This window comes from Wallemia mellicola (genome assembly GCF_000263375.1).
Source record: "Wallemia mellicola CBS 633.66 unplaced genomic scaffold WALSEscaffold_8, whole genome shotgun sequence".
Classification (NCBI taxonomy): Eukaryota; Fungi; Basidiomycota; class Wallemiomycetes; order Wallemiales; family Wallemiaceae; genus Wallemia; species Wallemia mellicola.
Window position 1 is genome coordinate 302,641 of NW_006531965.1, and position 20,631 is coordinate 323,271.

Sequence of the window (20,631 nt, forward strand, 5' to 3'; positions counted from 1 at the left end):
TTTGAAACCCGTTTGCTTGTTTATCGGACGTTTCGATGCAACTACTTCGCCAAATATCCAGATTGGGAGGAATAAGGAGAATGTCACAGAAACCAGTGATTGAGAAGGTAGAGAATATTAACACTAACACCAAATTTATTGTAAATCGTCTTTAATATCATCGCGCACGACTCACACATTTAGGGACTCCAAACGTTGCACTGGAGAGACCAGGAGGGTAAGCAACGAAAATGGGAGAACGCATATCGTACTACAAGGTCAGAGGGAGGCGTAGATGGTACGTAGTAATTTGAAAACATTGCTTTCGAATGACGTAATACGTGAATTCTTATAGCCGTTTCCATCGCAGCTGTACTTAAATACAAGAATAGTACTAAGCTGAGTGATGTAATACTAGTTGAGCAGTACAGGCCGGTACGGCATTTAATATGATGTTAAACGACTTTCTGACGACTTGCAGCCAGTCGATAGTAACGTTATTGAATTCCCAGCTGGTTTGATAGACAAAGGTGGGTCTAGCAAACTAGAGTGTACTTCATTAAATGTAAGAAGGTGAATCAGCGGTACAGGCAGCCATACGCGAGTTGCGCGAAGAGACAGGATATCGTGGGTATTTATTATGGTTCATAATAGGCTAAAATACCTAATCTCACTCCAGAGGGAGACTCAATTCGCGTGATTGATGAATCGCCAGTAGTCGCAAACGATCCTGGTATGAGCAACGCGAATATGAAGAGCGTGACTATAGTCGTAGATGACATTGATGAGAATGCTCCACCACCATTACAGGAATTAGATGACGGCGAGCATATCGTTCGCCATTTGGTACCATTGAAGGATCTCCATAAAAAGATACTTGGTGTGTATTATGTTTAAGGTAACACCTATCTAACGAACACCCAAGAGTTCAGCGCAGAGGGAAAAATAGTCGATGCTCGTCTGTCTCACCTGGGTATCGGACTCGATTTGGCACAGAACGCAAGCACACTGTTCTAAAGCCTATATGTTATACATTGGTATGCATCGTGTCTAAAATAAGAATAAGAGTGATAGAGATTCCTCTGTGATTATAAAAATGCAGCAATCGTCATAAGTAGAATCTGCAATACTATATTACCATTCAGTTATGTCTTGGTAGACACATACGAGTGCCAGGAATGAGTTTGTCGCAGTTGTACTTCTCCTGTAACCAATCCAAGGCTACTGAATGGGTCTGAGAAATATCCCAACATGTATCACCTCTGCTAATCTTGTACTCTATGAGATCATCTGGACATATAGACGTATTACCAGAGTAGATAAACTTGACTAAAAGGAGCAATATAACAGCAACAATGACAAAAAATGGAAGTAATGGGCGGTAAGGTGAATTTGGAGCATTTATTGGTGGTGCTATGAATTCACTGTCGTCGTCACGCTCGTTACCAGTGAGTGGACCTGTGTAGGTTAATCTACCTCCATATTCCGCACCTGTGGGGCGTCAAGAGTGTAGAAAGATAATGACAACATACCTGGTTGACCAATGTAGTACCCCTGTATGTGTCAGCTAAGTATACATACGTATAATAATATAATTACCTCATTATCCCTGAAAGTGTACTGCTGTGTATCGCTATCATACCCAACGCGTTTCATACCTTCAGGAAGGCGATAATCATCCTATAGAGGTGTTAGATGTCGATTAAAAGTTGTAAATGGTACATACGCTATCAAAGTAAGTGTATCTACCCGACATTTCGGATTTTCTTACTAATTCGATTGACTAACGATGACAACAGAGGTACACCTTGAACAACGACGTTGAGGATAGAAAAATGGCAAAAAATCCATTCAACAGCAAAGCACCAGAGAATAACCGCGGTGGTCCAATGTCATCCCTTAGCGTGCAATCTTACCACCAAGATTCACCCCCATTCACCGGACAAGCAAACGATGAGGAAATACCGCCATTAGAACTATTACACGTTTCAGACTCAAATAGATCATCCCCTAACAGCTCGACTAGTGCGCAATCTGAACCAAAGAACCAGTTAAGGGGTAAAGCCGCCTTCTCACCTATGTATTCACCCAGACCAGATGGTAGTGCACAACCATCCCCTCACCCAATGCTCTCTGATCTCCCGAGTTCAGCAGCAAACGCTATAGCAAGCCGGGCTGTTAGACCTTCTGTACAGCGCGAAAGCTCGCAGGTTGGTATTGCTAGAGACCGGGTCCCTAAGGAACCGATGACCGCACCTGAAGCGATAAATGAAAGACACGACAAGGCCCCAGTCACTCCAAATCCCTTCAGTCAGACAAAGGATTTCAGTCCGCCCGACTTAGACGAGGCCGATTTATTTGGAGAAGACGGTTATATCTTCCCGAAGCATAAGCTGAAGGGAATGATGGAAGGTCTGTTTGTGTATTTATTAGAGAGTACTCATATTGACATTCAAAACCAGATGAGGAGAAGATTCCACTCGTTATCGTAGCGTGCGGTTCATTTTCACCGCCAACTTACTTGCATTTGCGTATGTTTGAAATGGCAAGTGATCAAATAAATGAAAAAGGAAAGTATGAAATACTAGGCGGATACTATTCACCTGTCTCGGATGCTTACAAGAAATCTGGTTTGGCTGGTGCCAAGCATAGAGTTATGATGTGCCATTTGGGTGTAGAATGCACATCAGACTGGCTTATGGTTGACCCTTGGGAAGCCAACAAAAAGGAGTTCACAAGAACGGCTCATGTTTTGGATCACTTTGATCAAGAAATCAACGAATGTGAAGAATACGGAGTTAAACTACGCGATGGCAGCAGAAGAAAGGTTCAAATCATGTTATTAGCAGGTGGTGATCTTATAGAATCTTTCGGTGAACCAGGAGTCTGGTCAGAGGACGATTTGAACCATATTTTGGGTAAATTTGGATGTCTCATTGTCGAAAGAACAGGATCTGATGTGTGGGCATTCTTATTGTCACACGATCTACTGTACAAGCATCGAAGGAATGTTATTGTCGTCAAGCAGCTGATATACAATGATATATCATCAACAAAAGTCAGACTTTTCGTCAGAAGAGGAATGTCAATCAGGTATCTCCTCCCATCAGCCGTTGCTGCTTACATATTGAATAATAAGATATACGCTTCGCCAGAGTGAAATTTGTTGTATGATGACATGGATGAGTGATTATAGAAAGAACAAAAAAAGATGCAGCGAGAGAGAAGGAAAAAGGTATATATACTATACTGACGTTCTAAATAATAAATATATAAAATAAAGTTAAAAATTAAATTTTGAATTTCCTCATAAAATATTCAAACTGACGGTACTCTTCTCTAGCTCAGCAACGGTTTCTGGTGGGTGCAGAAAAATATTTTAAAAAGTGCAAAAAGCTAATAAAATAATAGCGAAATGGCCAAGTCAAAGAAGTCCGTCGTTAAAGCTTCAAAGATAGCCTCATACTGACAATTTACAGCCACACTAACCACAACCAATCTGCTAAGGCTCACCGTAACTTGAAGTTCTCCCAAAGAGCTCGTTACCCATCCAAGAAGGGTGTCGACCCAAAGTTCCTTCGTAGTAAGTAGAGCCTTCGAGTCCTCAATCCTTCTTACAAATTATCAGACCAAAGATACGCTACTCAAGGTAACATCAAGAAGGCACTTGCTATCAGAGTAAGCAATAGTTATGACTCCCTAGGTCACACTAACATACCACTTCAGAAGGGCGCTGTTGAAGCAAACTAAGCAGTTTGACTTGCAGGAAACTGTCTTGAATGATACATTCATTATGAGCTAATTTACCGTCTGTTGTGTGCATTATTTACTTTGTCTGTCATTTATACGCTTGAGAAAATTTGCCGACTTTCTAAAAACGTCGTTGAAGGTACAGCTAATGCAATACAAATAGCTAAAATCTTGTCCTGTATTCAAACATTCCAAACAAGATTTGAAAAATCAACTTATCCGTTCAACCCCTAATGCACGGTTCTTTGCTCTTCCAACCAAACAATCATAATGTCAAACGAAGCTGCACAATCTGGTGGTCAAATGGATGCACTCGGTGAGTATAGTAGTGCTATTCATATAGTCTACTAACAAACTACAGACAAGGGTGTCGATGCTGTCGCTAACAAGCTCGGACACAAGCAATCCAGATCAACCGTTGAAAAGATCTCTGGTGAGTATTCTGTTATTCCCTTATACCCTCATTTAACGTTATACAGACGGGTCAGTTGGTTACTCCTTTTTTTCCGAATATCAGCTCATAATGTAACAGTATCCGTAAGGTTTACAAGAAGTTAACTGGCAAGGACGGTAAGTAATTCGATTATATATACTTTCATATCTAATAAATTATAGTCCCTATTCAGGTATGAAGCTCACTAGAATCTTTGAAGTTCTCCTAACAACTTTGCAGGACAAAGAATAAGTTATACAGCTACTACAGCAACTTAATTATCCTAATATAAAGTAATTCTTAATACATATTATATTACCAGTTTGTTTTTAACAAGTGAAAGAGTGTTGAAAATTTTTACTACATTTTAGTGGGTATAATAAAGTTACTTCCAACCAGGTTTATTAAAACTAAAATCACCTAATGGTGGTGCAGCGCTCATCCTTCTCGAGCTGCCCAATGGCATTAGCGATCTGCGTCCTTTGCGAGGACTCTTGAGATTTGCACCTGGGTTGAATCGGACTGGACCGGACGACGGCGCAGGCTGTGGTGGTTGGTGTGGATGCTGAACTGAGGTCTCAGCAGCAAGGAGACTAGCTCTACCTCGCCTCATTGGTCCGATATTGCTGCCTCGTCTGACGCGTCTCATTCTTGGCGTGCCCATACCGGTAGGTTCAGGGAGTTTCGAAAGCCGCCTGGCGGAGCTTGCAGTTGGCTGGGCAAACCCGCGAGCTGGTCGACTCGGGCTGCCTTGGTCATTAAGATCAAGCAGCGCGATGCGCTTAGTTGGTGACGACAGACGCATTGGTGAACCCTGAGGCAACCTAAAGCTGCTTTCTTCGTCTTCACCGACGTTGCTCAGGTTTGATTTCTTGCTTGCGAGTGTCTTAGAACCAAGCGGACGCATAGCTATACTGCTGGAGCGTCTTTGTGGTTGCGTCTGTTGCGATTGCTCAAGACGCACGGGGCCGCGCATCTTCTGTTCAGACTGCACAGGTGCAGATGTAGGTGCAGACGCTGGAGCGGGACCAGGAGTTGGAGCCGGAGCTGGAACAGCTACAGGTGCGGCATTGAAGACACTACTACCATCGTCATCTTCCCAGCCACCATCACTCTTGTTGTCGTCAGTATCCATTCCGTTACTATTGATGATCGTCGTAGACGGTTTGACGCTCCTTCCGAGACTCTGTCTTCGCCGGGATTCGTATAACTCGCCCTCACCCGCTTCGTCTTTCCACCGGAAACTCTTCTTGGGTTGTATCGATGCAGGAGGCTGTGCAGCAGGTTGTGCGAATGAAGCTTTCATTTGTGACCCTGCCGCAATACTAGCAGCACCAAACGATAATGGAGGCGGTTTTGATGCCATCATACCATCAAAGTTCGACAGTCTTCTGTGAACGCGCTTCGGACTACCGCTTGTCGTTTTGACTTTACGCACTGGTGAAAGTCGTCTGTTAGTGACTTCTACGAGAGAAGTAGCGGGCATGCTCGATGGCGACAAGCTCTTGAGGCTGATAGCTAGCGGAGGTGGAGGTTGGAATGTAGCACCATCGAAAGTATTGACTGGTGAATTGACAGCAGAAATTGGCGGTGGTAATTCATCGTGACTGTTGATAGAACTCAGAAGTGAGTTTGAGCCTTCATACTCCATTTGCAAGGCCTTTGCATATCCTATCTGCTTATCATAATCTATTGACTTCTTATTGACATCTTCGACTAACGCATTACCAATTTTGGCGAGGTAAGCAATCGTCTTGGTTGTTCCAGCGAGTCCAGTCGACATGACACCAAGTGCGTTCTTAAGAAGCTCAGAACGCTGCTTTTCGCTCTCGAATTGCACCTGATGGCGACAACTTTGGACATACTGCTTAATCTGCATGACCGTCTGTTCATCCATTCCATCGTAGCGTTTACTCTCGATAGCACGAAGAGTTGCTTCAAGCATTGCGGAGCTCTTTTGAGCTTGAAGTATATGCGACCGAGCGGAGGAGTTACCTGCCAGTAGACCTGCTAGCGGACGAAGCATTGAGGACAGTAGTGCAATTTCGTGACTGTTTCCAGAAGGGTTCTGCGACAGATTTCCTAGCCTTGCCTCTAACGGTTGAGCTCTCATCGTGGATGTGATCAACAAGGCATCCCATGCAGCACCTTTAACTATTGACGGCAGAGTTTCATCTAACTTCTGACTGATGTCCGTCTTGATCCTTGTCATCTCTTCGAAACTGCTAGCTCGCTTGCGTTGATCAGCTGCGCTCATCTCTGTCGACCTGTCATCGATAATATTTTGCAACTTCGCATTCTGTTCTCGTAATTCGGCTATCATCTGCACGTATTCTCTAACATGACGATCAACGTTGATGATATTCTTGGATACTTTGGTTTTTATATTCTTCGCTCTATTTGCGTATTTCAGAGTATTCTGAGTATCTTCATAGTGTTGTGAGAAGGGTGATACACAGACAATCTACTATTGTCAGAGAAGCATACCATCGATTAATAATACTCACCATAACCGTACGACAATTACCACCAAGACTGAATTTAAGCAGACGTGTCAATTTTGAATTCCTGTAGGGAATATGTCCCTTAGCACCCTCGCAGAGTGCATTGATGCAATTACCGAGAGCGAGTAAACTCTTATTGATATTGGCACCTTCTGTCATACGTTTCCCTGAATTCTGTGTTGCTGATGCTCTCTCACTACCCGCGAGATCAATAATGGAGAGCGTCGCACATTGCTCTGCATCATGTCCTACTTGACGCTTCTTGACATTTATTTGCAAGACTGCATGAGAGCGACTTGAAGTTGCGTTTGCCATAGTTGGACTCATCGTACGTTTCTTGTTACCATCCATAATCATAGCGAGGACCTGCTCAGGCGAGCTTGGGTGATGTTCACTCAAACCGGCAACAGAGATCTTCTGCGCTGCACTCTCCTGTAAGGCAAGACCACTTCTTGGCGTTTTCGCGTCTGGTGGTGCGAGCAAATCGCGTATCATTTCATTGTATATTTCCAAATAACTCAAACTAACTTGTACATTGTATGTCGTCTCAACCTGTTGTATGCGCGTGAAGAGTTCATTCATCGTTCTGATTATAATTCCGGGATCTTCAGGTGTACCGCTAATAGTGTGTGTCTTACCGCATCCCGTCGCACCGTAGGCAAATACTGTAGCGTTGTAACCATCCAAAACGCCATCAATTAAAGGTAACGTCGTCTCGTAGAAGACGTTCTCTTGGGATGTTGGTTCACCGAATACCTTATCAAATGCGTAGCGCTGGTCTTTGTAACGCTTCGTACCAGGACGAGTAAAACCTTGATTTTGAAATGAGCGGGCGGGGTCATTATCCGGTGGATCAAATATCAAAACCCTGTCATCGAGGACGTCAATTATCCGCCTGCTACTTCTAACTGGTTGCTTGGATGGTGTGTAGGATAAACTAGCATCTGAGCTAAATATATTACTTGAAAGTGGCTCTATTAATCCGTTCTCTTTGCCTGTCAGTGGTCGAACGCGTACTGTTTGGTCGGTGCGTCAGATGAAAATCGCGTTGATAGCTCTGCACAAACCAGATACAGCTATTGAAGAGTCTGAAGACGCCATTTAAACGTTTTTATTTTGGGTATTTCTGATATAAAAACGCTACGGTAACGGTTGACGCGTATAGTATCTGATATTCCCAATAAAAATTACAAAATTTGTTTAAATATAATCAATGTAGACATTAGTAAACTAGAAGGTATAGCTATGCTAGCTAGACGCTTCACTATTGGCTTCGGTAGTTTGTCTATTTCTGTTAGAGATAGTCTATAATGGGAAACTACGAAAGTACTCACAAAGGATGGAAGTGGCTGTAACGGTAGAAATAGCACCGGCTAATTCATCTAATGGTTTGTAATATACACTGTCTACCCCAATATTCTTCCTCAGTCTCTCTGTGTAAGAAGACGCTGCAACCCAGACCAGGGCAATTCCACCGATTTTGGAGGCATCTAGCAACCCAGTAGTCAAACTCCTCTGCATTATCCTGTAGTTCTTCGTCTTGTTGTAGAAGTACCACCCTTGGACCGTTTTAGGCGCCCTGTGAGCGTTCTCCGCTAGGAATTTCTTACCGGCGATTCTACCGCCTCTGTAGCTACCCAGTGAGAATCCAACGAGCGTACCACAGAATACAATAGGAAACGCCCTCTCAGGTAAGTTTATCCTAATAGCCGTCTTCTCATTCTCAGCCATTGATTGCAATTGATAAGGAATGATCGTTCATGAGCTCAGAATATATTACAAAAATGGCAAGAATACAGCTATTTTACATAGTTTATACAACCCTAATGGGTCAGTTTAGACTTAATACCCTTGAATATCTTGGAGTACCTCGTCGAGCTATTGGACGTGGTGTGTGACAAATGCAGCGGCGAAGGAACCTTACTATCAAAGTCATTCTGAAAGAGATCATTACGGACATTGTATTGATTCTTCTTTGCAATATTATGACTCTGCTTCAGCTTGTTGTGCTGTAGAGACGACTGCCTGCGCGCAAATGTACGAGGGGATGTCTCGCTATGGTTGACGCTCACTCTCAAATTATCAGTCTGTGGGCTATTTGATTGGCTACTTGTTTGACTACGAGCAATGTCATCCTCTCGCTTTTCTGCATCTCGCTTTAAGGCGAGGGTCTCACCATAGCGTTGCAGACGCTCGAGGAGTTCACTCTGCTCCACACCACTCCCCAATCGGCTATTACTCAAATTTGGTGCCTTTCCACTCTCAGCAAGAGTTAGTAGCTCCTTCTCAACCCTCTTGACCATCTCTGCTGCTTGGGAAGAACTCAATCGCCGTTCTTGCTCCTGTAGAGAAAGTTCTTGAAGGTTTCCAAAGCGCGTCTGTTGCTGTTGTTGTGGTTGTTGTTGTTGTTGTTGTTGTTGTGGTTGTTGTGGTTGTTGTGGTTGTTGTGGTTGTTGTGGTTGTTGTGGTTGTGCATGCTGTGGTTCTTGATGCAGTTGTGTTTGATGCTGGATGGGTGTTTGCGATCCGATAGAATTGGTGCTCTGTTGCCGTACTTGGGCCCTCCGTTTCTGTTGGCGTTCAGCATGTGCTTCGCGGGCATGTTGTGATTGGTTCATGGGTATATTCAAAATGAATGTCGAATTCGTGGGTGAAGTGTTAGAACTGTTATCGTCAGTCGTACGTGTGTGTGATGATCTCGTATTCGTGGAAGAAATAGTTGATACTGTGTTTGTTCGATCTCTTGGGGTAGGTGGTTCTAGGGGTTCAAGAGGACGCAAGCCGTCGTCGTAATTTGAAGTGCTCCTCCTCTTTGGCAATTTCTGAATACTCTTATGAGGAGATGAAGGAGCAGACACCGTGTCCGGGCTATAATCATTGTCGCTTTCTTGGTTCTTGTCTTTGTTTGATCTGGTGAAGAGACTGGCAAGGGATTGCTTGCTCACTAACCTTCGTAGACTGTGATGTGGCTGCTGTGAAGGTTCTGCATTGCTGCTACTAGCAACGTTGGTGCCCTCATTTAGGCTCTCGGTTGAGAAAGTGGCGTTTGCTCGGGTGAGGTTAAATGAATCTTCTATTGGTGTTGGTGGAAGCTCTAAAACGTTTGATAGGTTGTCAGAATGGCTAAAGCGTCTATTTCTTGTCGTTTTCCTGATTGAATTCGTTGAATGCTTGATAGTTGACGAAGACTGCTCAATGATAGACGGAAGAGAGGGTCTACGGTTTTTGAACTTATCAGAATTGATAATCTTATCTTCCAACACATCGACGCTTTCTTCTGCAGATTGTGATGACTTCATCGTATAATTTACCAAAATGTGTACGATATCCTTATGACCGCAATGGAGCGCTAGAGTCGCGGGCACCTGACCATTCTTATCGACTTTGTTAGGATCAGCACCATTGTCTAGTAGAATGTTGATTATTTGTAGATGACCGCCTGCAGCTGCGAAATGCAAGGCTGTGGATCCGGTAGTACCAGGTGGATTATGCTCATGATGGTGATGCAGGTGAGACTCCTTAGGAGCACCAACGTGTTTCGGCAGTCTAATGAAAAATGTCAAAAGTCACTTTAATTTATTAGAAGTCCGTACCTAGGTGCGTTGACATCGGCGCCGGCATCAATCAGCATTCTAAGGACATCTCTTGAGCCAGCTAGGGAGGCAGCATGTATTGGAAGTGTCCCCTTATAGACGCTGTTCTGTGGCTGTCCATTTCTTAGTGCAAATGCTGCTGAGCCAACGTCATTTGTGAAGGCTGCTTGATGGAGATTCAAGTTTGTGTAGTCGCTTACTACTCCATATTTACTTTCTATTTTATTCGGCGATCTAAAGTTCATCTCAACATCGTCGTCGTCGTATGAGACTAAGAGCCTAATCAATCGATTGAGCGATAGACTAGTACCTTCCTTTTTGAGAATTTTAAATCTTCCTAGTTGCGCTATTGTCCTAATTTCATAGCTCATCTTAAAGCACATTCTGCGCTCCTCAGCGCTGTGCATCCAGATTGGTCGAATTTTCACTCGATTTTAATATCATCTTCTAATGACCTTTTGAATCTCGGAAACAGTATCGATAAGATTACAATAGTCATATTTATACTTTATACTACTATCTTATCTCACATGATCTACCACCTCCTTTATGATCTCACTCCACGATGTTATTTATACGTATGTCACACAATCAGTAAGATTTTTTATCACGGAGCATCAATCTTTTCTTTCTCCTTTCCTCTTCTCTGGTTTTATGATCCATAGTTACCGCCATTTCATGTCCTTCTGGTGAGAGATATGTCGGCAAAATTTCGTGTACACTGCTCGGCTGTATGTGCGAAAAGTCACCCAGGAGCTCCTTGAAACTAATAGCATTACTCTCCTGTTCATGTTTCGGCGTCACAATGTTGTTCTTTTTCAATTGTTCAACCTGGTCCCTCGTGATTGATAATACGGGCGGCATCGGTAAGTTTTCGAGAACAAAAGCCTGCATTTTGGCAATAGACCAAGGTATAGATACGATAGGTCGCTTATTACCACTGTAATCGATAACTAGCTGCATAATTTGTCTATATGTAAACACTAATTCTGTCAGCTAAGAAATAATAATAAATAACGTGCATACCTTCAGGTCCGCCCGCTTCAGTTATCTTCCCATTTACACGAGTTGCTATCCTTTCATCACTCCTGCTTTCTGCACAGAGCGCTACGGCGGCTGCGACGTCGCCGACATAAACCGGTTGGAAGAGCGTCTCACCCGTACCGAAGACGGGAAGAAACGGCATGTATTTCGCCAACCAGGCGAATCTATTGAAAAAGCTATCCCCAGGTCCGAAAATAAGCGAAGGCCTGACAATTGAGCAATCTGGACATTCAGACAGTGCAGCCTGCTCACCGAGCGCCTTTGTACGTGGATAGGGTAATCTAGAGGATGCGTCGGCGCCAATTGCGGATATTTGTACCAACTTTGCATTATTCTCTCTAGTGATTCTAGCAACATTTTCAGCACCTTCATGCTGGACTGCTTCAAATGTCTTCCGAGATGCCTGAAGAAGTCCCACTGTATTAATTACAGCGTCTGAGCCTTCTAGCACACCCCTAAGGGAGTCCCTATCCGTCACATCCACTCTGTGTTCTGTCTGGCGTGATGCAACTCTTATCGCTGCATCTGGCATACGTAAACGTAAAGCATTGGCGACGTTAGTGGCTATAGATTTCTTAGTATTCCATTTGCGAATAATCAGCCGTCTCACCAACAAAACCTGATCCTAATATAGTTACCCTCATAGTCAATATTCAAGACGTCATAATGTTTTACAGGCGAAAAATCATGAATGCAATAATTAAATCATACGCGACGTACTACAACAAAGCAAAAGCGAATAATTCCGTTTCAAATTCATAAGTACTTCTTGACTTTATCACTTGGTTGCGTTATTGAGTCAGATTTTGGAATTTTAGCTAAAAGTCTATCAATGCCATTTGAATCAAATTTGGAAGCTTTTATGAGTGAAGCTGAATACTCGTATGCGTTTGGTACGTCAATTGAGATATCTTCAATAAATTCTAATATGTTAACCAATTCTGTTTCTAATTGTGTTTGGGCTACTAATTCTTGTTCGACGGCGGCTGTGATGAGCTCTGATGTGATATCAACGGTTTCTTTCTTTCCGTTCAGCGATCTATCAATCAATTGCTCAATCAATTTTGGTTTGTGTTCTTCTGGGAGTTCCTTGAAGGATTCCAAACCCTCTGATATTTTCTTAAGAGAGTAGACTGTTGTTGTTAGTAAAGCATTTCCCTCTAAAAATCCACTCACATTCTTCGATCATAGTCTTGACCATTTGCTTGGCCTTCTCATCGGTAATCTCCTCAGTGGCAGGTGCAGCTGGAGCTGGCTCTGGCTCTTCAACATCAGTCTTGGTAGATGAACGTGGAAGCAAGTTGAGCTTCTTTCTCTGTGGTTGCTCCTCATGCTGAGCTTGATCTTGTGCTTCAAGCAAGCTGAACATGTTTCCACTAGAGTTGGTTCTGCTAACAGCTGGTGATTTGCCTTCTGAAAGCAATGGTGATGCAACGCCAGATGGAGATGTACCACCAGATCCACCCTGTCTGCCCTTCTTAGTGAATACACTAGTTGGGCCAAACTGAGATTGCTGAGATTGCTGAGGTTGTTGAGCGCCCTTGGAAGAGAATTGACCGAATTGACTGAGATTACCTGCTACCTGTGATGTCTTTTGGTTACCACCGCTACCAATTGTGTTCCATCCATCTCCACCGCCTTTCTCTTCAGGAACTGCTGGCGCACGTGGCTGACCACGTCTAGATGGACCACGCGAGCTCTCTTGTCTGGCTGGACCACGACCAGATGAGCCTCTTTGGAGGGCAACGTTGGCATCAGCAGCAGATTGTGCCCTTTGCTTAGCAGCATCTCTGTGGATTTGTGCGATCGACTTAGGACCAGCATCCTTGTGTCTACCGACCCAGTTGTGATTCCGCAACTCTATAACATCAAGTAACATGAATTGTAATCTCGAAGAGGTCTTTGGACTATCTACTATATCCTGCATATGAGAGAAGTATGAATCAATGTGCCTCTTGGCTTCCGGTGTTTCAAGCATTCCACCGACGGTGGTGAGGAGTTTGGCGAGTGATTCTATGTCTTCTTCCTCAACCTCCTTGGTGTCATCTCTTTGGAGCAATTGCATAATACAGAGGTGCATGACCTTGGCTGTAAGTAATGTGAGTTTGAACAGTTCACCAATGAATCTGACCAATCCCAAACCTCTACGCTTAGCCTTTTGTGCAGCGTAGTATTCATCTGAAAGTGATTGTGCACTAACTTCATCAGTAACTTATAATCCTATTAAGACAATAACTTACTCAGCCTTTGGTTCACCACCCTTGGCAATGTCAGCTTCAGCTTCTTCATTGGCTTGGCGCTTAGCGTCATCCTCCGCGGCCTTCTCAGCAGCAGCCTTTGATGCTGCAGCCTTGTCCGACCAACCCTTCTCGAAGTCTTCTTGACATCTAGTCAACAAGTACTTTCTGAATAAGCGACCACCAGTTGTAGTAGTTGGTTGGTCTTTGTCTGAGATGTTAGCTGACAATTGGTCGTACATTTTACGACATAATCTAGCATACATCTCTGACCAGACTGCCTCATCGGTAGCCTTTTCAAAGACTAACTTAATGACCAATCTGAGTGTTCTACCATCATCCTCATTTTCTGACTTGTTTGCAAATATGATAATTTGATCAGATATAGGCTCGAATTTTTCTATAGTAAGCTTATTAAGAAGACCCTTAACCTTCTTCTCAATGTATGCTGGGTCATTCTCATCAACATTCAAGCCAGGTCTTACGCCTTGAGCTCTATTTCTAAGTGCTTGTGGTGTCCAAGCGTTTTCACTCTTTTCAAGTGGTGCGACGGAACCCATAGCATCAGCAAGTGGAGTAGCAGATTGACCACCTTTACCATCACGTGTCTTACCACGTTGAGATCTGTTTCTGCCACCACCAGAGGCCTCCCTGGCCATACCGCGATGGGAAGAGTTAGTTCTCGACATTGGTTGGCCTGCGAAGGCACCCGCTGCTTGTGATCTAGCGAAACGTTCAGCAGAAGACGTACCTCTTGAAGATACATCACTAAATTGACCGAATCCACCTTGTTTGCCAAATCCTGATGAACGACCCATACCACCTCTGCTACCTTGTCTACCAGATGATGATCTACCACCGAAGCCCATACCTTGGTCTGGTTCTAATCCAATAGCATCTAATGATGGCATACTAGCTGGCTTATCAGTGAAAACTGACATGAATTGCATCAAGAAATCCCTGTCATAACGGAATTTACCAGGACGTGCTTGCTTGTTAAGCTCAGCTTTTGGTGATTTGATATCACCTGGGTAGGAAATCTTGGTAAGGTCATCAATTCTTCTGGCAGCACCGAGTGCTTGTGATGGCTTTTGAGTTGAAGTGGATGGTGACGCAGCAGCAGGCTTCTCTTCCTCACCAACAGTTGGGGAAGAAGTATCGATCTTTGGTAATTGCTTATCAGATTCTGCAGGAGTGGCAAGTTCATCAGTAGCTGGAGCAATCTTGGAGATGAGCTCCTTTTGCTGTTCATCCTTAGAAATTTCAACCTTTGCTTGGTCGAGAGAAGTACCTGGTGTGGTACCTTCAGTTGTTTCTTTCTCCTTCGCAAGCAAAGCGGCTTGCTCTTTTGCGAGCTTTTCAGCGTTTGCCTCTTTGTCTGCCTTAGCCTTCTCCTCAGCAGCAAGCTTTTCTTCAGCCTTCGCTTTTTCAGCTGCAGCCTCTTGTCTCTTCTTCTCCTCGGCTTCGGCTTCCTTTTTCTCTTCCTCCTTTCTGGAAGTCTCTATACGCTCTTCATTGGCCTTTTCTTGCTTCTTCTTTTCTTCAGAATCAGTTTGCTTTGCTTCCTCTGCTAAACGCTTAGCCTTTGCCTCCTCAGACTCAAGTCTGATGGCTGTACGTGGAGGTGGCTTTACGTAAGTTGAAGGATCAGGCGCTGAAGCCTCAACAGAGGCGATTGAAGGAATAGAAGAGCTCTGGCGTTGATGTTTGAAGCTGGTCAAGTCAATCTTTTCGCCCTGAGCATTTGAGATCTTAATAGCCGCGCTCTTTCTCTGTGGCATGAAGGAAGCTGCAGACGGAGACATTCCGGATGTCGGTGGTGGAGAAGTAGTAGTCGACTGAGGAGGTGAGAAGATTGGTGCATTGGCTGAAGGCGTGAAAGGTGGCCTTGGTGACGCATTAGAAGAAGAAACGCGTGGTGTAGTTGGGATGTTTTGCGGTGAAGGGCCATTCCTTGGAGCATTAGCGGCAGCTGGAGCAGTCGTAGCTGGCAACGACACCTGAGGAGCTGAAGGACTCGTTGGAGGCATCTGTGGTGGGTATTGTGACCACCCTGCTGCAGGCGCCTGTGCAAATGGGACGTAAATGCCCATATTAGGATCGTAGTAGCCAGTTGTGTTATACTAAATGGTGTGAGCGGGATTCGAAAGGAATACTTATAGTAAACTTACAGCTGGTGTGTAGTAAGGCTGTGACCCGAGCTGTTGTTGAGGTGGCTGTGGGCTGCGCTGCTGCTGTGGCGGTCTAGATGCGCTGTTTTGTGTCATAGAGCCACGTGGCTGGAACGACTGAGGTGGTCTATAGTTCTGGTGTTGAGGGTTGAATGGCTGAGCATTGAGCCTCAAACTGTCAGAATTGCGTGTGTTGTTGTTAGGACCACTTTGCTGCTTCTGAGCTTTCGCTGGCTGAGACTGTTGTGGTGGCTGCGTAGATGCGCCCCCGCCCGTAAAGAATGCGTGTGGATTGAACTCCTTCTTCTGTTTAGCTGTTATAGTGTAAGTTGGCGTATCAAAAATCTTTTAAAAAACACACAAGGCGCAGATTTCTCTGTCTTATCAGACTTGTCAGTCTTGTCAGCCTTCTCAGCCTCTGCTGGCTTCGTCTCCTTCGGCTTCGTTGGTGGCTGCTTCTCAGAGATGGCCATCTCTCGTTGCTGCTGCTTAGCTTTGGCAGCAGCCGCATAGTTGAACTTTGGTTGTTGTGACATTCCCAACTAACCAGATAACCGTCTTATATTTTTATTAGTTGGTCGCCGTGAAGAACGCTTGTTTGACCGTCTTATCCAAAATAAAAAATTCAGAGATGCACCCGATAGAAGAACTCAAACAAGAGATAGACAAGCGAGGACTGATAGTACAGGCCATAGTCGGTGATCGCTACAAGCAGGTCTTGAATGTCAGCCAATCTGTCGTGCATCTCGATAAGAGCATAGAAGAGATACAGAATACGATAGATGATATACGCAGCCTCAGTAGTAGAGATACTCCGGTCAACAGCTTACCATCTACCCACATCGATCCCATACCCGCTTTGGTGAAATTAGTGCACGATTCAACGGAAAATATTTGGCGTCTTATCGAGAATGAACAGCATCTACACGCCGCCTGGCTGTATTCGCTGGCTAAGATAACACACATGCAGCTATCAAGCACTTATCCCGACACACTCAACCAACTCGTCATATTAAAGTCGCAGCACGAGTCAACACTCCAGCTGAAACCGCAGATCGTTTTGAAAGCCGTCATTTCTCTTATCAAGCAATCGATAACGTTTGATGATGCTAGATCTACACTCACAGCTCTTATCCTCTTAGACAGCCCATCTTATGGTCAATCTCTCGATAAACTACTCACTCAGCGCACTACTGCTCTCACACATATACAGAATAACCCATCAGTTGAGCTCATCATCAGTCAATCCTTACAACTCATCAACGAGACACATGAACTCGTTCATAAGCTCTATATTCAAGATGAACTTAGTCGATATATAGGTCAGTGCAGTGGTAACACCGCTGACATAACTACAAACACCCTCATTAATCAGCTGTCTGGTTCTGAAATTATTATACATAGAATACCCAACCAGTTGCTCAACTACACGCCATATTTTGCACCCTTTGACAAGATCCCAAATGAGCAGGTCAACCAGACACTTGATAAGTGGATAGCAAGCAGCCTCGACTCCCTGAAGAGTGTTCTGGATGCTCAGAATGGTTTATTAGCTGATATTAATAACATTTCTGATTTGTGTCCACTTAGAGCGATAGTTGAAATCACCAACATAGAGCACGTGAAAAACTTCTTTGTTTCTGCTTTAGAAGAACGCTGTCAGGTTATTTGGAAAGACCTTCACAATGACTACCTCGAAACCACTCAGACTAAAGTTAATAAAGCCATGAATACCGTCACAAACATCCCTAATGCTAGTAGGTAAATTTTGTCGCTAGAAAATACGCTAATGAATAAATAAGAAAACGACCCGATCAAAAATCTGCTTGCGCCCTTACCTGAAAATTTAGATACCACTACACTCTACACGGAACATGTACCAATCGTTAGCGAAATGCTAACAGTAATTAAGAACCAATCGACTCACATTCACGATCAAATTTACGATTTCTTATGGGCGCCAAATACGGCGCTTCAGTCCAAAAATTTGCTCAACACCTATCACGAATATGCCAATGGCACGCTTACGAGATTCCTACATAACCTAGACAGTACATTTGACAAAGTATTGCAAAATGCAAATACGACCCAACGCAAACGACAACTTATGGTATTCCGTCATCTCCTTGAAGCGCTTCAAAAAGAGGAGACAATAGCAAGGAATATAATGCTTAATGAAGAAACACAACAGCCTGTTTATATGGATGTCATAAAACGTGTTAATGAGAAGTGGGCGACAGACGTAGTTAATGATAAAGTAGAAGATGACAGCTTTGTATGGTCAACAAGTGAGCTCGATGCGGATGAGACGCGTTGGAGTAATTCTTCAGGCGGTAGCAAGATTCCAGAAGGACCTTCACGACAATTGATTGACCTCTTGAGCGGGATAGCACATGATGTCGAGAACATATCCTTACATTTACAAGATAACAAGGAATTACTAAAGAGCATGCTCTCACAACTCTGGGAGAGGATGTCGAGAGTATTTGACAAGGAGGAAACTGACGAACGAGCAAAAGTTCGCAAAAGCTTTGACATTGCATTCCTAAATGTCTTATGTGGTCATAGCGGAATGGAGGTCGAAATGAAGGGTGATCACACTGAAGAACTACGTGCGGCAGCGTTTGAAGCACTTAAGAAGTATCAAGTCATACTGGGTGCACTTATCAACGCTCCTGGCATACCTGCTGCGGGTGCTGGTGCGACAGGACGCTTAAACCCGCTCCTGAGGCTAGGGCAACCAGCCAAGAAGGTAGAATTGAACTCAATGATTGTACCAACAGTTGAACTAAAGCCACGGATAAGTCTATTGACGCTGTAACATAGAGATCTTGTATTCATGATATGATTAAAGGCATTTTGAGAGCCTAGTGAGACAGTAGTTCATAAACCGAGAAAGCTTATTTAGAACTTGCGTCAACTGCAGATCATTTTTTAGTTTTGTCTGAAAAAACGATGATGTCAGAATTCTAACTCCATCTCGTCAGAGGAATTTGATTGAGGGTTAACAGCGACGTTGTTTATTAGAGACTAAGAAATGTGAGAAACACGATGTAAAATGTAACTACGCTAATAGCAACCCAGGTCAGGCGCAATTCAAGTATTTAGAAGTGAGTAACTACTATCCACCCATCGCAGGAACTTATTGTGCCAAGATTTGATACGACACGGACGAAACGAACGTGATAAACATAACAAAGAGGCTTACGAGTCAGATGACTTAGAGACGCCTTCGCCAGTACAGCAGCCGGCGCGGTCGCATAGAGATCCCATGAACGATATGCTCTCACACGTACCAAAGCGTCTCTCACGCGAGGAAGAAGAGCGTAAGAAGCATGCTATTGCACAACAGCAGAAAGAGCAGCGTGAGAAGAATAGAGCAGAGGAATACGCTCGCGAAGCCGAAATGATTGTCGAGCAGGAGAGGAAAGAGAGAGCTAAGATGGTACGTATCGCATATTCCTTAATATTCACATCCTAACACCCTTTAGCCTTCTTATCCTGGACTGGAACAGTATGAGATCATTGAGAAAATGGGTGATGGCGCATTCTCAAACGTCTACAAAGCCCTCGATACTAAAACACACCGGAAAGTAGCCATAAAAGTGGTTAGAAAATATGAACTCTCGAGCCATCAGCGTTCGAACATCCTCAAAGAAGTCCAAATTATGCGTGCAGTTAGACACGAGAATATCATCAAACTCATCACTTTTATTGATGCGGAGAAGTACTTCCATTTAGTCCTTGAGCTCTCTGAGGGTGGTGAACTCTTCCATCAGATTGTCAAACTCACATACTTCTCTGAGGAATTGGCTAGACACGTTATTACCCAAGTAGCGGAAGGTATTAGATACTTGCACAATGAAGCAGGAGTCGTACATCGTGATATAAAACCAGAGAATATCTTATTCGACAGGATAGAAATTTTCCCGTCGAAAGTACCACAAAAAAAGCCATTTGATGAGGACAAAGTTGACGAAGGGGAATTTAGACCAGGTATTGGCGGTGGTGAGATTGGTAAAGTCAAAATTGCCGATTTCGGATTGTCAAAGGTTGTCTGGGACCAACAAACAATGACACCATGTGGAACTGTAGGTTACACAGCGCCTGAAATTGTCAAGGATGAGAGGTACTCACAGTCTGTTGATATGTGGGCATTAGGATGTGTTTTATATACTATATTATGCGGATTTCCACCATTCTACGATGAATCAATTCAGGTTTTGACAGAGAAAGTCGCGAAAGCCCAATTCACTTTCTTGAGTCCCTGGTGGGATGCTATTTCAGATTCGTCAAAGGATTTAATCTCACATTTGCTCACTATAGACCCAAGAAAGCGTTACACAATTGATGAATTTTTTGCTCATCCATGGATGAAGGGTAGCTCAACCGGTACAGCAAAGGATAAGGAGCCGACAGCTGCACCACAGCCAACATCGCTCGATTCGCCAATGCTCAGAGATATGGGCGGCAATAGAAAAGCTATGGCATCACCAGGTGTTGCTCAGCTCAAGGAAGCATTTGACGTTACCTACGCCGTTCACAGAGCTGAAGAAGAGGGGCGTCGCAAAGGAAAGTCGTCCGGCGGCGGTTTCCTTGGCAGTCTCAACGAGGAAGACGAAGAGGAAGACATTCAGCCAATGTCTGGCCAGATATCAAATCACCGCAAAATCGCAGCGGTAAACGCCGCCAGACAAAAGGAAGCTATAAAGAAGACCCAAAACAAGGAGGCAGAAAGAGAGAAGAAGCATGTAGAGAAACTAGGCGACAATGCTGGTAAACAGGAGAAAGCACCTAAGAAGAACTTTGAATTGGATCTCAGCCAGGCCACCTTGATTGATAAGAGAAGAAAGAAAGGTGTGCCTCAGAGTCGATCGGAGAGCCCAATGAAGAGTGATTAAAGTATATTCTGTAAAGTAT

At 44.0% G+C, this 20,631-nt stretch overlaps 13 protein-coding genes across 13 annotated transcripts; 6 read left to right on the top strand and 7 right to left on the bottom strand.

The window, feature by feature from the left end:
* Positions 1-80: 80 nt before the first annotated feature.
* Positions 81-996, top strand: WALSEDRAFT_64121 (hypothetical protein; the record flags this gene model as incomplete). The annotated part of the gene is made up of 7 exons (XM_006958126.1): positions 81-140; positions 184-277; positions 335-414; positions 461-509; positions 553-606; positions 659-859; positions 905-996. 7 exons carry the CDS (start codon positions 81-83, stop codon positions 994-996), a joined length of 630 nt encoding a protein of 209 aa, XP_006958188.1.
* On the bottom strand, positions 997-3,286 carry WALSEDRAFT_60287 (hypothetical protein). The gene is made up of 4 exons (XM_006958127.1): positions 1,706-3,286; positions 1,579-1,659; positions 1,512-1,533; positions 997-1,470 (listed from the first exon to the last, which is right to left on the bottom strand). The coding sequence occupies exons 1-4, from the start codon at positions 1,733-1,735 to the stop codon at positions 1,121-1,123; spliced, it is 483 nt and encodes a 160-aa protein (XP_006958189.1). The 5' UTR covers positions 1,736-3,286; the 3' UTR covers positions 997-1,120.
* On the top strand, positions 1,826-3,245 carry WALSEDRAFT_32436 (Nucleotidylyl transferase). The gene is made up of 2 exons (XM_006958128.1): positions 1,826-2,391; positions 2,442-3,245. The coding sequence occupies exons 1-2, from the start codon at positions 1,869-1,871 to the stop codon at positions 3,137-3,139; spliced, it is 1,221 nt and encodes a 406-aa protein (XP_006958190.1). The 5' UTR covers positions 1,826-1,868; the 3' UTR covers positions 3,140-3,245.
* Positions 3,287-3,320: 34 nt separating the features above from the next.
* WALSEDRAFT_32437 (hypothetical protein) lies at positions 3,321-3,777 on the top strand. Its single transcript, XM_006958129.1, has 5 exons — positions 3,321-3,339; positions 3,391-3,411; positions 3,459-3,562; positions 3,608-3,657; positions 3,706-3,777. The coding sequence occupies exons 2-5, from the start codon at positions 3,395-3,397 to the stop codon at positions 3,727-3,729; spliced, it is 195 nt and encodes a 64-aa protein (XP_006958191.1). The 5' UTR covers positions 3,321-3,339; positions 3,391-3,394; the 3' UTR covers positions 3,730-3,777.
* Positions 3,778-3,999: 222 nt separating this feature from the next.
* On the top strand, positions 4,000-4,414 carry WALSEDRAFT_64125 (hypothetical protein; the record flags this gene model as incomplete). Its single annotated transcript, XM_006958130.1, has 6 exons — positions 4,000-4,045; positions 4,091-4,162; positions 4,209-4,216; positions 4,272-4,299; positions 4,345-4,355; positions 4,403-4,414. The coding sequence occupies 6 exons, from the start codon at positions 4,000-4,002 to the stop codon at positions 4,412-4,414; spliced, it is 177 nt and encodes a 58-aa protein (XP_006958192.1).
* A 45-nt stretch (positions 4,415-4,459) lies between these two features.
* WALSEDRAFT_60291 (kinesin-domain-containing protein) lies at positions 4,460-7,799 on the bottom strand. The gene is made up of 3 exons (XM_006958131.1): positions 7,734-7,799; positions 6,670-7,682; positions 4,460-6,626 (listed from the first exon to the last, which is right to left on the bottom strand). Exons 1-3 carry the CDS (start codon positions 7,765-7,767, stop codon positions 4,548-4,550), a joined length of 3,126 nt encoding a protein of 1,041 aa, XP_006958193.1. The 5' UTR covers positions 7,768-7,799; the 3' UTR covers positions 4,460-4,547.
* Positions 7,800-8,118: 319 nt separating this feature from the next.
* On the bottom strand, positions 8,119-8,373 carry WALSEDRAFT_7957 (hypothetical protein; the record flags this gene model as incomplete). The annotated part of the gene is made up of 1 exon (XM_006957953.1): positions 8,119-8,373. A coding segment is annotated over one exon (255 nt), but the record flags the coding sequence as incomplete, so codon positions are not given.
* A 43-nt stretch (positions 8,374-8,416) lies between these two features.
* WALSEDRAFT_54416 (hypothetical protein) lies at positions 8,417-9,103 on the bottom strand. Its single transcript, XM_006958132.1, has one exon. The coding sequence runs from the start codon at positions 8,967-8,969 to the stop codon at positions 8,490-8,492; it is 480 nt and encodes a 159-aa protein (XP_006958194.1). The 5' UTR covers positions 8,970-9,103; the 3' UTR covers positions 8,417-8,489.
* Positions 9,104-10,013: 910 nt separating this feature from the next.
* WALSEDRAFT_18071 (ankyrin) lies at positions 10,014-10,504 on the bottom strand (the record flags this gene model as incomplete). The annotated part of the gene is made up of 2 exons (XM_006957962.1): positions 10,014-10,212; positions 10,260-10,504. Coding segments are annotated over 2 exons (444 nt in total), but the record flags the coding sequence as incomplete, so codon positions are not given.
* A 346-nt stretch (positions 10,505-10,850) lies between these two features.
* On the bottom strand, positions 10,851-11,835 carry WALSEDRAFT_17974 (NAD(P)-binding protein; the record flags this gene model as incomplete). Its single annotated transcript, XM_006957958.1, has 2 exons — positions 10,851-11,242; positions 11,286-11,835. 2 exons carry the CDS (start codon positions 11,833-11,835, stop codon positions 10,851-10,853), a joined length of 942 nt encoding a protein of 313 aa, XP_006958020.1.
* Positions 11,836-11,984: 149 nt separating this feature from the next.
* WALSEDRAFT_32440 (hypothetical protein) lies at positions 11,985-18,579 on the bottom strand. The gene is made up of 6 exons (XM_006958133.1): positions 17,514-18,579; positions 16,073-17,468; positions 15,712-16,025; positions 13,544-15,663; positions 12,480-13,498; positions 11,985-12,436 (listed from the first exon to the last, which is right to left on the bottom strand). The coding sequence occupies exons 2-6, from the start codon at positions 16,245-16,247 to the stop codon at positions 12,060-12,062; spliced, it is 4,005 nt and encodes a 1,334-aa protein (XP_006958195.1). The 5' UTR covers positions 16,248-17,468; positions 17,514-18,579; the 3' UTR covers positions 11,985-12,059.
* On the top strand, positions 15,719-18,463 carry WALSEDRAFT_57353 (hypothetical protein; the record flags this gene model as incomplete). Its single annotated transcript, XM_006958134.1, has 2 exons — positions 15,719-17,468; positions 17,514-18,463. Coding segments are annotated over exons 1-2 (2,076 nt in total), but the record flags the coding sequence as incomplete, so codon positions are not given.
* A 403-nt stretch (positions 18,580-18,982) lies between the features above and the next one.
* On the top strand, positions 18,983-20,612 carry Rck2p (Pkinase-domain-containing protein; the record flags this gene model as incomplete). The annotated part of the gene is made up of 2 exons (XM_006958135.1): positions 18,983-19,156; positions 19,203-20,612. The coding sequence occupies 2 exons, from the start codon at positions 18,983-18,985 to the stop codon at positions 20,610-20,612; spliced, it is 1,584 nt and encodes a 527-aa protein (XP_006958197.1).
* Between the last annotated feature and the right edge of the window lie 19 nt (positions 20,613-20,631).

What these genes read in the sequence shown, in the direction of transcription:
- WALSEDRAFT_60287 (XM_006958127.1), bottom strand. Translation starts at nt 1,735, where the DNA reads ATGTCGGGTAGATACACTTACTTTGATAGC. An exon ending in GATACACTTACTTTGATAGC is followed by an intron (nt 1,660 to 1,705) that starts GTATGTACCATT and finishes ACACCTCTATAG; the next exon opens with GATGATTATCGCCTTCCTGA. An exon ending in GTACTACATTGGTCAACCAG is followed by an intron (nt 1,471 to 1,511) that starts GTATGTTGTCAT and finishes GACGCCCCACAG; the next exon opens with GTGCGGAATATGGAGGTAGA.
- WALSEDRAFT_32436 (XM_006958128.1), top strand. Translation starts at nt 1,869, where the DNA reads ATGTCATCCCTTAGCGTGCAATCTTACCACCAAGATTCACCCCCATTC. An exon ending in GCTGAAGGGAATGATGGAAG is followed by an intron (nt 2,392 to 2,441) that starts GTCTGTTTGTGT and finishes ATTCAAAACCAG; the next exon opens with ATGAGGAGAAGATTCCACTC.
- WALSEDRAFT_32437 (XM_006958129.1), top strand. An exon ending in CGACCCAAAGTTCCTTCGTA is followed by an intron (nt 3,563 to 3,607) that starts GTAAGTAGAGCC and finishes ACAAATTATCAG; the next exon opens with ACCAAAGATACGCTACTCAA. An exon ending in AGAAGGCACTTGCTATCAGA is followed by an intron (nt 3,658 to 3,705) that starts GTAAGCAATAGT and finishes ATACCACTTCAG; the next exon opens with AAGGGCGCTGTTGAAGCAAA.
- WALSEDRAFT_60291 (XM_006958131.1), bottom strand. Translation starts at nt 7,767, where the DNA reads ATGGCGTCTTCAGACTCTTCAATAGCTGTATCTG. An exon ending in CTCTTCAATAGCTGTATCTG is followed by an intron (nt 7,683 to 7,733) that starts GTTTGTGCAGAG and finishes CCGACCAAACAG; the next exon opens with TACGCGTTCGACCACTGACA. An exon ending in GTAATTGTCGTACGGTTATG is followed by an intron (nt 6,627 to 6,669) that starts GTGAGTATTATT and finishes TGACAATAGTAG; the next exon opens with ATTGTCTGTGTATCACCCTT.
- WALSEDRAFT_54416 (XM_006958132.1), bottom strand. Translation starts at nt 8,969, where the DNA reads ATGGTCAAGAGGGTTGAGAAGGAGCTACTAACTCTTGCTGAGAGTGGA.
- WALSEDRAFT_32440 (XM_006958133.1), bottom strand. Translation starts at nt 16,247, where the DNA reads ATGTCACAACAACCAAAGTTCAACTATGCGGCTGCTGCCAAAGCTAAG. An exon ending in GACAGAGAAATCTGCGCCTT is followed by an intron (nt 16,026 to 16,072) that starts GTGTGTTTTTTA and finishes ACACTATAACAG; the next exon opens with CTAAACAGAAGAAGGAGTTC. An exon ending in CAAGACTATGATCGAAGAAT is followed by an intron (nt 12,437 to 12,479) that starts GTGAGTGGATTT and finishes TAACAACAACAG; the next exon opens with TCTACTCTCTTAAGAAAATA.